Source organism: Pongo abelii, chromosome X, assembly GCF_028885655.2.
Source record: "Pongo abelii isolate AG06213 chromosome X, NHGRI_mPonAbe1-v2.0_pri, whole genome shotgun sequence".
Lineage (NCBI taxonomy): Eukaryota > Metazoa > Chordata > Mammalia > Primates > Hominidae > Pongo > Pongo abelii.
The window spans coordinates 136062604-136076933 of record NC_072008.2 but is presented as its reverse complement, the minus strand read 5'-3'; the positions used below and the strand labels follow the sequence as shown (position 1 = coordinate 136076933).

Here is a 14330-nt window from a genome sequence, read left to right as displayed (position 1 = left end):
ACCCAACTAATTTTTTGTATTTTTAGTAGAGACGGGGTTTCATCATGTTGGCCAGGCTGGTCTCAAACTCCTGACCTTAGGTAATCCACCTGCCTCGGCCTCCCAAAATACAGGGATTATAGGAGTGAGCCACTGTGCCTGGCCTGAAATAAATTTTAAAAAAGAAATGAACTTGGTGAATTTATTCACACTGAAGCCTTTAGTCCAGCACTCAGCAAACCTTTCCTACAAAGAATTGTTTGAGCCCAGTTATTTGAGACCAGCCTGGACAACATGGCAAAACCCTGTCTCAACAAAAAATACAAAAAGTTAGCCAGGCATGGTGGCGTGCACGTGTAGTTCCAGCTACTTGGGAGGCTGAGGCGGGAGGATTACTTGAGCCTGGGAGGCAGAGGTTACAGGGAGCCATGATTGTGCCACTGCACTCCAACCTGGGTGACAGAGCAAAATCCAGTCTCAAAAAATACATATATTAAAAAAACACTATATGTCATGAAATATTTTTCTTTTGATTTTTCCCAATCATTAAAACATGTAAAAACCATTCTTAGCTCATGGGCCGTCTAAAAATGGACCGCAGGGCTGGGTTTGGCACATGAGCCATAGTTTATGAACCCCTGCTTTGGTCTAAGAAGTAAAGCTAAGGTGTCATGAGGAGGAGGAGAGAATGTGCTGGGGGGGAGGAAGCAGGGAAGGCTTTGAAAAGAAGGTGACATTTGCTTCAGATCTTGAAGGACTTGTGGGCATTGGGCTTGCAGAAGTTGAAGAAGGGCCTGTCAGGCCTGGGGGACAGTGTGAACACAGGCACGGAGGTGGAGGTGGGGAAGGCACTGTGGAGGTGGGGAAGGCACTGTGAAGGTTCAATGTGCCCTGCATGTGTGTGGCTTCTTCTTCTTCTTCTTTTTTTTTTTTTGAGACAGAGTCTTGCTCTGTCGCCCAGGCTGGAGTGCAGTGGCGTGATCTTGGCTCACTGCAACCTCCATCTCCGGGGTTCAAGCAATTCTCCTGCTTCAGCCTCCTGAGTAGCTGGGACTGCAGGAGGGCGCCACCACACCTGGCTAATTTTTGTATTTTTTAGTAGAGACGGGGTTTCACCATATTGGCCAGGCTGGTCTCGAACTCCTGACCTCGTGATCCGCCTGCCTCGGCCTCCCAAAGTGCTAGGATTACAGGCGTGAGCCAACACGCCTGGCCCTAATTTTTGTATTTTTAGTAGAGATGGGGTTTCACCATGTTGGCCAGGCTGGTCTTGAACTGCTGACCTCAGGTGATCTGCTTGCCTCAGCCTCCCAAAGTGCTGGGATTACAGGCATGAGTAACCACGTCCAGACAATTTTTTGTATTTTTTAGTAGAGACAGAGTTTCACCATGTTGGCCAGGCTGATCTCGAACTCCTGACCTCAAGTGACCTGCTCACCTTGGCCTCCCAGAGTGCTGGGATAACAGGCATGAGCTACCACGCCCAGCCGTGGCTTCATTGTTATTGGCCAGCCCTGAATCTTTGGCTGCTGCGTGTTCTTGCCAGAGGAAAGGGTTGCTTTTTTGAGGATGCCAGGAGACAATGAGCAAGGAAGGAGGCGAGGAAGAAGAGTCACTTGGGAGTCACAGTGCAACTAGCTGTGTCACCTTGAGCAAGTCACTTCCTCTCCTGTGGTAGCAGAAGTTGGATAATAAGAGGGATGGATGCAATGAGCTTTCAGGTCTCTTATAACTTTGATATCCTGGGACTCTGACTCAAGGAGAGGGTTTTTTTTTTTTTTTTTTGAGCTGAGGTCTCACTCTTGTTGCCCAGGCTTAAGTGCAGTGGTGCGATCTCAGCTCACTGTGGCCCCCACCTCCCAGGCTCAGGCGATCCTCCCACCTCAGCCTCCTGAGTAGCTAGGACTACAGGAGTGTGCCACTACGTCCGGCTAATTTTTGTATTTTGTTTAGTACAGACAGGGTTTTGCCATGTTGCCCAGGCTGGTCTCGAACTCCTGAGCTCAAGCAATCCACCTGCCTCGGCCTCCCAAAGTGCTGGGATTACAGGTGTGTACCACCGCGCCCGGCCTTCTAACTTGAGGAGAAGTTTTAATAGTGTGGGTGAGAGAGAAGGAGGAACCCCAGGAGCTCTTGATGATTTCTGGAGCTGAGGCTGCCTTCCCTGTCTGGGCAGGCCCTGGTAGGCTGTCTTCCCACCTCATCCTTTCTGGCACCCCTCCCTTCTGTGAAAGGGATGCTGGAGTACTGCTCTTGTGCCTGAAGTACTGTCCTTTGCTTTTGCTAGCCTGGGGGTTGGCCAGTGGCAGAAGGGCGCATTTGGGAGGGGCAGCCAGTGCCAAGCAGGCAGCAACCACACCATGGCCCCTGCTGCCCAGGAAAGTTCCAGATCTGAGCAAGGAGGCTTCGCGTTAGTTTCTAGGACACACACTGGGCTGGCAGGGACCTTGACAAAGAACACTGTCCCTTCAATAAAAGTTATCTGACTTAATATCCTGTGGGTACCAACATAGATTATCATAGATTATCCCAGCTTCTAAAAAACCCACTAATGAATTTAATTAGTCTCTAGTCAGTGTTTGTTTTTTTGAGATGGAGTCTCGCTCTGTCACCCAGGCTGGAGTGCAGTGGCGCGATCTCAGCTTACTGCAACCTCTGCCTCCCAGATTCAAGCAATTCTCTTGCCTCAGTCTCCCGAATAGCTGGGATTACAGGTGCACGCCGCCACACTCCCGGCTAATTTTTGTATTTATAGTAGAGACGGGGTTTTGCCATGTTGGCCAGGCTGGTCTCAAACTCTTGACCTCAGGTGATCCACCCTCCTTGGCCTCCCAAAGTGCTGGGATTATAGGCATGAGCCACCGCACCCGGCAATATCTTTTAACATTCTTACAGCGAGAACACCCTGCACATCTTGGGGTCTCTACAGCTACTGTATCTCCCCACAGTCCATCAATTTCTTTACTTTGAGGTGGCTCTGGAATTCACCTCCTGGCTTCCAGCTACCCTACCTGGTCTCCCTCCATCTCCTCCACTCACAGACCCACTCTTATTTTATTTATTTATTTATTTTTTTGAGATGGAGTGTTCACTTTTGTCACCCAGGCTGGAGTGCAGTGGCGCGATCTCAGCTCACTGCAACCTCCGCCTCCTGAGTTCAAGTGATTCTCCTGCCTCAGACCCACTCTTATACCCAGACCAAACTGCCCTTCCTAAAGGGCTGCTTGTTATGCCCCTCCCTTGCTCAAGAATCTACAGTAACTCACAGTCGCTTTCCATATTAAGTTCTCATTCCACAGTTCCATGGATCCACTTATTCAGCTTCCCAAGCAATGTTCCTCTCTCCCTCTAGTCAAACTGGTTTCCTCTCTCTACCATACATTTTATAGTTGTTGCTTTTGTCCCCTCAGCCTTCATTTCATCCCGCCACCTCCATTTCCCTTTCTTCCTCTATATCTAGGTAAAGACATGCTAAATGTTTAATGAACTACCACAGCCCCAGAGTAACGAATCAGACCAGGGAATTGGAAAACACGCTGGCCAGGCGCGGTGGCTCACGCCTGTAATCCCAGCACTTCGGGAAGCTGAGGCGGGTGGATCACTTGAGGTCAGGATTTCGAGACCAGCCTGGCCAACATGGTGAAACCCCATCTCTATTAAAAATAAAAAAAATAGCCGGGCGTGGTGGCACACACCTATAATCCCAGCTACTCAGGAGGCTGAGGCACACCCTGGAGGCGGAGTTTGCAGTGAGCCGAGATCGCGCCACTGCACTCCAGCCCGGGTGACAGAGTGAGACTCCGCCTCAAAAAATAAGAAAAGAAAAACACGTTTGGGGCTAACAGAGAGCTTTTGCCTACATTAGCTCATTGGCCTTTTGCAACAACCCCTTGAGCTAAATAGGAGATCCCTGTTTTACAAAAGAGGAAAGTGACCTGCCTCAACCCCAAGGCAGAGCTGGGGCTTCTAGTTGGAAAGCCGATGATCTTAGGGTCTGCAGTGGCTTCTGGGGGCTCTCCTAGGCTGGAGCTGGCAGACCATTATACTGGGGTTTAGTGGCTGCCCCACACTTGGGTTTCTCCCTTTTCCTGCAGTGGATTCTCCCATCATTGGCTTAGTGCCACTGTCCTGTGCCTCGTCCCTGAAGCACTAGAGATGGTGATGTGGTGGCCGCAGGCACTTCCAGGGGGTGCTCTTTTGGCCTTCTCAGAGCAGCTGGGGAAATAGGTTCTCTTTGTCACTAACCCTCCCCCTCCTCTTCCTCCCTTATAGGGCTTCTGTAGTGTAGTGCTCTTTCTTGCCACATAACCACAACCCAAAGAGCTGGGGCGGGGTGAGGACAGGGGATCCAGAGCGCTGCACCAGCCACAGCAGCCTGCTCCTCCCTCCCTGACGGGTCCCCAGCCCAGGCAAGGAGTCAGCCCCTCCCCACCCAACAACTGGAACCCTCCAGCCCCACCCTGTGTATTCTGGAGCCAGTGGGGTCCACCGTCTGGAGCTTAATGGGGCCCACAGCCCCCGTTGCTCTTTGGGAGGTCACCTGAAACTCATCATCTGGATGAACGCTTTTTAATTTTCAAAGTGCTTTTCCACTGCCATCTTTATTCACCTGAGACTCCCTGGTGAGCACCTGCTAAGCCTGGATTACTCACAACTCTCACCCGCTCGAAGGATGACAGAAACCACAGCCCAGAAAGATGGCCGACTTTTCCATGGTCACACATCTTGCTAGGATGCAGCCAGAATGCCTACCTCCACCTCCCTGACCCTAGGCAGTCTACACTGTGGGTGGGCTGTGGGTCCCCTGGAGAAAGAGGAAAAAGCATCTCTTTGCCTGGGACCTGCCATCTAATCACTCCTCCTCTGGGACAGATCAAGGCCTGCAAAGAAGGTAGGGGAAGAGGCGAGCTGAGAAGGGTGTGAGAGCGGGAGCTGTAACTGGGGAAGAACCCTAGGCCCACCTCACCATCAGAGTTGGGAGAAACCCTATGCTGGAATCAGGTGGTGACAGAGGAGCAAGGAAGGAAACTGGGTTTCTTGTAAATAAGCACAGAGAAACCCCAACCAACAGAGCTTGCAAAACCTTTCTTTTTTCCCTCCCTCTTCCTGGTTTCATCTCAAATGGAGTGGCTGGTAGGAAGAAAGGAATAGGAGAAAGAGCTGACAAAATAGCGGTGACTAGGGCCCCTTCACTGGGCACTTGCTTAAGTAGAAGGGTTAGCTCACTCATTGGAGTCCAGCCGTAACTGGACTGAGGTTTTGGGTTCAAGTCCTGTGGATGGGTGAATTCTGCTCTGTTCAGGACTACAGACTGGATATAGTCCTGACTGTGGCCTTCTGTCTCTTAAATCCACGCCACTGGTCACGTGGTACAGCAGGCAGTTCCCTGCTTGATGAGTATTCGCCTGAGGACGGGCTGTTTTTCAGTCGAGGGTACAGGTGTTCCTGGGGTAGTTTCCATTTTGCTTGTGGTTGTGGGGGAGGGCTGTTGAGGGAGTGGGAAATGGCATGAAGGAAATTGTCACTTCCTTTCCAGAGAATTCCAGAAAAGTTTCATGGAGGATGAGGTATTTCAGGAGTGAGAGCTGGCTCCAAGGGGACAAGGAACCAGAGAAGGAGAATTGTGCTTTGTGGCCCAGCTGACCATCTGGCCTCCATGTTTCCTGGCATGTGCGAAAATGCCACGGGTGTTACCAGCAATTCTGTGAGAGCCATTGGCTCAGCTGAAAGGGTGTAGATTTAAACTCACTCCACGGAGACTGTGGACGTGGCTTTCACATTGGGGCTATTTCCTGTACGGGAGGTCCAGATGAGTGGTTGCCGGACACTGCTTGGTATGTTTCAGTGACAGTCCCAGGAAGGGTCTGTGTGTCTAAAGGGGGCCGAGTTGTGACACAGGAGCAGCCCAAACCACTTCTATTTTGCTTCAGTTTTGAAATGCAGTCAGAGCCACAGAGGTGTGTATTTGCAGGCCAGGAGGTAGGCGCCTTCGCCTGCACACTCCCTCCTGCGGTCCATACACTCAGAAGGCACCCAGGGGCAGATACTCTCACAAAGGCTTTGCTTTTGGCCCAAGTAAGACAGGCACTGGGAGTCAGAGACCCTGTAGGGCCTCAAAGGGGGTGAAGGGAGTGGAGCTCTTGCCACCCTGCAAGTGGACTGTGACTGGAGCAAGCTGTGAGCTGTGCAAGGATGGGGCAGGGTAAGGGAATTCACCACCAGTTACTAAGGGTTCACAGGCTCCTCAATTCCCCGAGCCAAGTGTCCGTGTGTGCTCCCTGAATCATCCACTCGCTGGGGAGGCAGCATCCAGGGCTCTAGGCTACTGAAGCTGCGTCCCAGCCAAAGGGCCCACTGGAGAGGGGAGCCCCTGGTGGGGGCCTCCCTGGCCCACAGGGCGCACCTCCTATGGTGGTGGCATCTTTGGTTTCAGGTTCCTGGGAGAAGGAGGTTATTTTGAAGGACTGAAGGGGGGTTCACTCCTCTACTGGGGAGAGTGAGTGAACATGCAAATGAGCCTCTCACTTTCAAATCCTCAAACATCTCAAGGGGGAGGGGGAAACTTTCTGGACTGGAAGGTTAGGGCGGATGGTTTCTCAGCCTTGGCCAAAAGAGTAGGACAGCTACTTCCTCCCCCTCCACCCCTTCAAGACCTTAGCTTCAGGCTCAGGGCAGATGATCACCAGGATGAGCCTCGGGTGCTGGGTATAGCCTCACAATACCTCACAATCCCGAGCCAGCAAAGCCTGCACCCACCAAGTCCTGGATTTTGCTACCTCAATATGTGGACACAGAAAAGAATGCCCTGGGAATCATCTCTCTTTGATTTCAAACCTCTCTGCATTGGTGACCAAGGATTCCATTCAATGCAGTGCAGGGCCCTGGCTGCCTCCCTCCCCCACCAGCTCCCTAGCACATAGACTTTAGGGGTCTCATCCCTGGGACCCATGGGCTACATATCTAGCTGGGGCTGGCATTCTCTTCCTGAGAACCCCACCCCCATCTTCAGCACAGCCACTTCCAGCCAGCATTAGCTTGGGTTTGTCATTCTCACGAAGGCAGCTGAGGCTGGCCCGGAGGAGGAACTGACAACTGAGCTTGCAGCTTTGCTGGCCAGACCAGGGCAGCCCTTTGACACACAGAGGCTCTCGTGTACACGTCTCCACGCTTGGGACACATGCACACACCCTGCACACACATATACCTACAGTGTGCTTGCACACCCACAACCAACACAAATAGCGCACCTGGGTAAATGACAATGCAAAAACATACAGAGGTCACCCCAGAAGGTATGCACATTTTTCTCATTCTCGCGTAAGGCAGAGTACGTGACACCTACCCGCATCCACTGTATACAGATAAACGTTGCCCAGAAAACACACCTCACAGATGCTGACTGACCCATACCACCAATCTATCCATCTAACCATCCATCCATCCATCCATCCATCCATCCATCCATCCATCCACCCGTTCATCCCTTCATTCATTCCACAAACACAAATTGAGTGTCTGTTACATGCCATGCATGATGCAAGGTGCTAAGGTTTCATCAATGTCCAACACAGTTGTTGCTGCCCTCAAGGAAGCCCCTGTCTTATGGGGGAGGTAAGGAAGGTGCATAAAAGTAGCCCAGGCAGACAGCACCAGCAATGAACTCACAAACATGAAATCCTGATCTGGAAAGAAGAGATGAGCAAGCCCGAAGGGAAGGGCTACAGCGAGTGACCTTGGGGGAAGGGACACACACAGGAGTTTCATGTTTTGACAAAGTGGGATTAGGTGAAAGTGATCACCTTTAATTTGATTAGTATGAGAATGTTTCCTGGGGGCAGACAGAAGGCCTGTGGGAGGGCAGGAGCTGCTGTGGAATGCAAGCCTTGGGGCGCTTAGGCTAGGGGGGCGGGGGGGACAGACCTTCCAAGCATAAATGGCCTTGGGAGGCTTCACAGACCAGTGGAGAATGGGTCGCAGGCAGGGTCTGGTGGGGGTGGGGTGGTGGTGGGAGGAGTGAACCTGGGGCAAGGGCTGCAGTTTCCCAGGCGCCTCCTCCTAGTATCAGCCTCTCACTCGTCCAAAGGGAAATTCAGACCCGAGAGGTTGAGTTGAGCGACTTCTCCCGACTTTTTGTTGGGGTGGGTGGAAAGGTGTGGGGGTGAGGGTGGGGGTGGGGCAAAGGCACGGCCAGCCCTGTGGGCTAACGGAAAGGAAGTAGGAGAGGCCTGGGTGTCTCCTGTGGGGGAGAGCGGTCATCAGGGAGGTCACCGTGGTCCCCCTCCCTTTCCTCCCCTTTGCCCCTCTCTGAAGTTCCTCATTTCTTTCCGGGCCAGGAGAAGGTTTGGCCACTCCGGCACTGCCAAGGGAGTGTCAAGGAGGTGGAGTGCAGTGTGTGGCTTCTGCTATGGTGCATGGACCCACCCACACGCACATCCACACACTCAGAACTGAGCCCAGGGGACCAAAGACGTGGCGCCTGGAAGTGGAGAAGCTCCAGTGATGGGGTGGAGGAGCAGAGCTGGCTGGCAAGGAGGGAGGTGGGAGGGCTGGGGCTGTGGGAGGCAGGACTGGGTGTGACCACCCACAACACGCAGATGAGGCGCCCGGGCACTGACAGCCCTGAGGAGTGGCGACAGGGGAAACAAATGCAGGCCCGGACGCCATGTGACACCGTGAGCGCTGAGGGCACGTGGGGCGAGAGGAGGTGTGTTTGGGCTGCGGCAGACACAGAAGATTTCCTGGAAAAGGGGCCCGAGCCAGCCCCAGAGGATGGGGAAGGTTCCGTCTGCCCCTCCTCCAGTCCGGGCTCTCCTCACCAGTTCCCAGGGTGACAGTTCGCTCTTGAAACTGAAAGCAAAGCTGAACCAAGAACACAAACCCACACACAGCACAGAGGCCACGCTCTCTGGCGGGTGGCAGTAGTAGTGGTGAGAGTGGGGGGTGCTGACGAAAACAGGGTACGTGGCCCACCTGTCCCCCAGTCTCCAGGCTCTCTGGAGGCTTGGCTCCATCTGAGAGTCCCATCCCTGAGAGCAGGGTACTGCTGGTCCTCACACAACACAACTCCCACAGCGAGGCAGGCATGGGTGTGACCACCCCCACTTCTTCCTCTGTAGACGTGGCCCCTCAAAGCTAACTGGCCCCCACTCCCAAGGTAAGATTAGTCTGACTTCATCTGGAGCCAGGCAGAGTCAGAAGAGCACTACAGAGTGGGTATACAGATACCCACAGGCCCCCACTCAGCCCCTCACACGATTCTTCCCCAAGCCAAGGGAGTTACAGGGATTCTCCATGCTGCTGCCTCGTCCACTAGGCCAGGCCAGGCGCCCTGACTCACCCTGGGGATTAGTCTTCAGGGTGGAGAGAGCGCAAAGTTCCTCCATCTGGCAGTTTCTCCAGGGGAAGGGGAGGAGGCAGGGAGGGAGGCTGCATGTCTCTGGGACTAGTGCAAGATGCCGATGCTGGTGACCCAGACGGGCACCAACACTCAGCCACTTCCCACTGGAGGCCATTCAGTTGACTTCCTCTCTCCTTCTTTCTTTCCCTGACCTCTTTCTTCTCTGTTGCTTTTCTTCTCTCATCATCCTCCCCTTTCGGCCACTCCTCTATTGGCAGTCTGCCTTAGCATGGCAGGGTCCCTCTGGTTCATAGGCAGTTCTGGCAACGGAGCTGAAGGAAGGTGACTTACTCACTGTCCCCATCTCTCCCTTCTCTCTAGGTCGCTCCTGTGGTTGGTCCAGCCCAGAATGCAGCCTTGAGCCTGGCTTAGGCCACCACCTACTCCAGCTCTCTCCACCCCCTATTTTACCGCAGCTCAGGGGGTAGGCTCTAGGCTCCAAAGTACCTGGGTAGTGTCCCTTCATCAAGAAAGCCCCACAGCTCTGGAGGGCTCTGATAATCCCATTGTCAGCTCTCTGAAAAGACAGCATGGCTATTACCCTACAGCCCAGTGACCTGATCTTTGAGTTCGCAAGCAACGGGATGGATGATGATATCCACCAGGTATGGCCCCAGAGAACAGAGCACAGTCAGCCCCTGTGGACAATCAGATAGACACAGACAGCCAGGCAGACAGCCAGGGAGCCAGCTGGCTGCAAAGCTAGCCAATCAGCAAATATCCATCAAGCACCTACTATGCTCAGGGCACTGGCCCTGCTTGCCAGCCAGCCTGCGTGCCAGCCGGTCACTCATGAGGCTGGTCTGGAGTCACCGGGCAGTCATTTAGGGAGCTGGCTGCCCACATGCAATCATCGAGCCAGCCAAACAGCTGCTAAGTACATCAGCTGGGCTGTTGGTTGGTCAGCAACATGGACCAAATGCATAAGGGGTACACTGACCATCAAATGCATTTTTCGGCCACTTCTCTTCTCCCAAAGTGTCACAGTGAGAAAGCTGTGGGGACAGCCACATAGCAAGAATGAGCACTGCCAGCTGAACTGTAGACTGGCATCCAGGCCCTGACATTTTCAGAGTCGTCTTTTTGGCCCCAGCCTGAGGATTCAGGACAAGCTGGAAATGAGGTCTTTTGGTGGGAGGAAGTTGGAAAATAGGACAGGATTCTGGCACTCACTCAGGTCCCCACTGCTCCATACCTTCCCTACACTGGCACGTTTTCTGTGCACTTAGATGTACCCATTGAATGGTATCCTGGCAGACTCATCACTACCCTCCATTCTCCTCCTTCCACAAAATGGAGAGAGAAGAGGCATCCAGGCACAGTAGAAAGAATGGAAGATTAGGAGTCAGGAGCCCTGGGTTCTGATCCCAGTTTGGCCACAGTGTCACCTGAGCAAGTCCTGTCCCTTACCCTATTTTTTTTTTTTTTTTTTTTTGAAACAAAGTCTCACTCTGTCGCCCAGGCTAGAGTACAGTGGCGTGTTCTAGGCTCACTGCAACCTCTGCCTCCCATGTTCAAGCCATTCTCCTGCCTCAGCCTCCCAAGTAGCTGGGACTATAGGCACCTGCCACCAACCCCGGCTAATTTTTGTGTATTATTAGTAGAGACGGGGTTTTACCATGTTGGCCAGGCTGTTCTCCAACTCCTGGCCTCAAGTGATCCACCCACCTTGGCATCCCAAACTGCTAGGATTACAGGCGTGAGCCACCGCGCCTGGACCCCTACCCTATCTGACTGCTGTTTCCCCATCTTCACCAAGAGGCGATCCAACTGGATTATCTCCAAAGGGCATTCCAGTCTAAACTCAGATGCTCTCTATTCTAAATCCTGTGAGGATGGAAAAACGGTCCATTCTCTAGCGGCCTACCAAAGCCTGCCCCCTAGTGGCCTTTGAGCACTTTGAACTTTCCGTCTACCTCCTTGCCTTAAAGCAGCTCAATTTTATTGAACATATGTGGTGTGCCTAGCCTCGTGGAAGGCATCAGACAAGGAGAAAGGAAGAAAAATCTACCATACATGAGTTCTCAGTGCTACTTGTCATTTTTCATTTGTTTCTAGTCCACTCAGCAACTGTTTCTTTTCTTCATAGAGGCTGTTTTTCACAGAATCAGTTCTTACCTTCCAACCTATCCCTCCACCCTCAGCGGACAGCCTCTCCTCCAATCCACAGAGAAGCTCAAAGCCCAGGACGCCCTCAATTTCCCTCCCTTCTCTCTTTTTATCTGTAACATCTCCTGTTCTTGTTTCCTTCCCACTGGCCCAGGAGAAAGAAATGTTACTTTTCCTTGCAAGGGTGACTCCCAACCTCTGTACTTAATCTATCCTCTCCTGCGTCCTTCAAGACCTCAAACCATCCATCACTTCCTTCTCTCATATCTTTTATTTTTTATTTTTATTTTTTGAGATGGAGTTTCGCTCTTGTCACCCAGGTTCCAGTACAGTAGCACAATCTCGGCTCACTGCCATCTCTGCCTCCTGGGTTCAAGCGATTCTTGTGCGTCAGCCTCTGGAGTAGCTGAGATTACAGGCACGCGTCACCAAGCCGAGCTAATTTTTGTATTTTCAGTAGATACGGGGTTTCACCATGTTGTGCAGGCTGGTCTTGAACTCCTGACCGCAGGTGATCCACCCACCTCGGCCTCCCAAAGTGCTGGGATTACAGATGTGAGCCACCACGCCCGGCCTCTTGTATCTTTTAGACCTCAGATTTCTTTCCTCAACTTTGAACATCTTCAAGTGTCCCCAACCCTAAAAGAAAACCTTCCCTCCCTTCTGCCCCCACCTTCAAAATTGCATCTTTTTATACCTTTTTAGTTCCTTTCTTCCCCCCAGGGTAGTCTCCACACTCTGTTTTACTTTCTTACCTGCCTTTCACTCTTTTTTCTTTCTTTCTTTTTTTTGACAGGGTCTCATTCTGTCGCCCAGGATGGAGTGCAGTAGCACAATCATGGCTCACTGCAGCCTCAACCTCCCCAGGCTCAGGTGATCTTCCCACCTCGGCCTCCCAAGTAGCTGGGGCAACAGGCACATGCCACTGCGCCTGGCTAATTGTGTGTGTGTGTGTGTGTGTGTGTGTGTGTGTCTATATATATATATAGAGAGAGAGTTTTGCTCTTGTTGCTCAGGCTGGAGTGCAATGGCGCGATCTCGGCTCACTGCAATCTCCATCTCCTGGGTTTAAGCAATTCTCCTGCCTCAGCCTCCCAAGTAGCTGGGATTACAGGCGTGCATCACCATGCCTGGCTAATTTCGTATTTTTAGTAGAGAGGGGGTTTCACCATGTTGGTCAGGCTGGTCTCAAACTCCTGACCTCCAGTGATCCATCCGCCTTGGCCTCCCAAAGTGCTGGGATTACAGGCGTAAGCCACCATGCCAAGCCTAATTTTTGTATTTTTTGTAGAGATGGGGTCTCACCATGTTGCCCAGGTTGGTCTCAAACTCCTGAGCTCAAGCAATCCTTCCGCTTCAGGCCTCCCGAAGTGCTGGGATTACAATAGGTGTGAGCCGGCCGGGCGTGGTGGCTCACACCTGTAATCCCAGCACTTCGGGAGGCCGAGGCAGGCAGATCACCTGAGTTCAGCAGTTCGAGACCAGCCTGACCAACATGGAGAAAACCTGTCTCTACTAAAAATACAAAATCAGCTGGGCATGGTGGCACATGCCTGTAATCCCAGCTACTCGGGAGGCTAAGGCAGGAGAATCACTTGAACCTGGTAGGTGGAGGTTGCAGTGAGCCGAGATCGAGCCATTGCACTCCATCCTGGGCAATAAGAGGCAAAACTCTGTCTCAAAAAAAAAAAAAAAGATAAGAAAAAGAAAAACAACAGGTGTGAGCCACCGCACCCAGCCCCTTTCACTCCTTTTAGGAAACTACTTTTATTTTGAAATACATAATACATGCAAAAGGATGCATAAATCATATTTAGATATAGACGTGTATTAAATGAACACCGAGGCCCTCACCACCCAAATTAAGAAATAAAACATTACCAGTCTCCTAGAAGCCCCTGATACCTAACACTTAATGAGAGCTTAGTCTACGCCAGGCCCTGCTCTGAGTGCTTTATGTGTATTGATCTGTTTTAACAATCCTAGGGGATCAATCATGTGATCACTCTCATTTTATAAATGGGGAAACTGATCCACAGAAAGGTTAGGTAACTTGCCCAAGGTCACAGTGCTAGTGAGCAGCAGAGTTTGGTCTCAAGCCCAGGCACTCTGGCTCTAGATCAGCACAATCCAACATAATTCTCTGGAACGAGGCCAGGCACGGTGGCTCACGCCTGTAATCCCAGCACTTTGGGAGGCTGACGCAGGCGGATCACAAGGTCAGGAATTTGAGACCATCCTGGCCAACATGGTGAAACTCTGTCTCTACTAAAAATACAAAAATTAGCCAGGGGTGGTGGCCTATGCCTGTAATCCCAGCTACTCAGGAGGCTGAGACAGGAGAATTGCTTGAGCCCAGGAGGTGAAGGTTGCAGTGAGCTGAGATTGTGCCATTGTACTCCAGCCTGGGCAAGAAGAGCAAAACTCTATCTCAAAAAAAAAAAAAAAAAAAAAAATTCTCTGGAATGCTGGAAATGTTCTATGTTTGTGCTGTCCAGTATGGGGCCACTAGTCACACGTGGCTGTAGAGCACTTGAAATGTGGCTAGTGCAATTGAAGAAATAAATTTTTAAGCTCTCCAAAGTTTTTATTTACCTCTAAATTTAAATAGCCACCCGTGGCTAGTGGATATCATCATGGACAGCTCTAGATGCTGGGACCTTAATCACTATACCCAACTGCTTACCTCAGTCTGTCCTCACCGAGATCCGTTGCGACTTGGCCTGGGACCCTAGCACTGCTCTGAAACTGATCTAGCCAGGGTGACTGACCATGGCCAAATCCAAAGGTCTTTTATCCATTTTTGTTTCTCTGGATCCCACAGGAACAATACACAGAGAGGATC

The 14330-nt window shown here is 51.8% G+C and overlaps 1 protein-coding gene across 2 annotated transcripts in view; it reads left to right on the top strand.

The window, feature by feature from the left end:
- ELF4 (E74 like ETS transcription factor 4) overlaps positions 1-14330 on the top strand; it is a 45958-nt gene that overhangs the window by 19649 nt on the left and 11979 nt on the right. For both annotated transcript variants that reach the window (XM_009235238.4, XM_009235239.4), the window contains exon 2: positions 9698-9981. In XM_009235238.4, the coding sequence (XP_009233513.1) occupies positions 9907-9981 (75 nt within the window). In that variant the 5' untranslated portion in view covers positions 9698-9906. The remainder of the gene's footprint in view (positions 1-9697; positions 9982-14330) is intronic.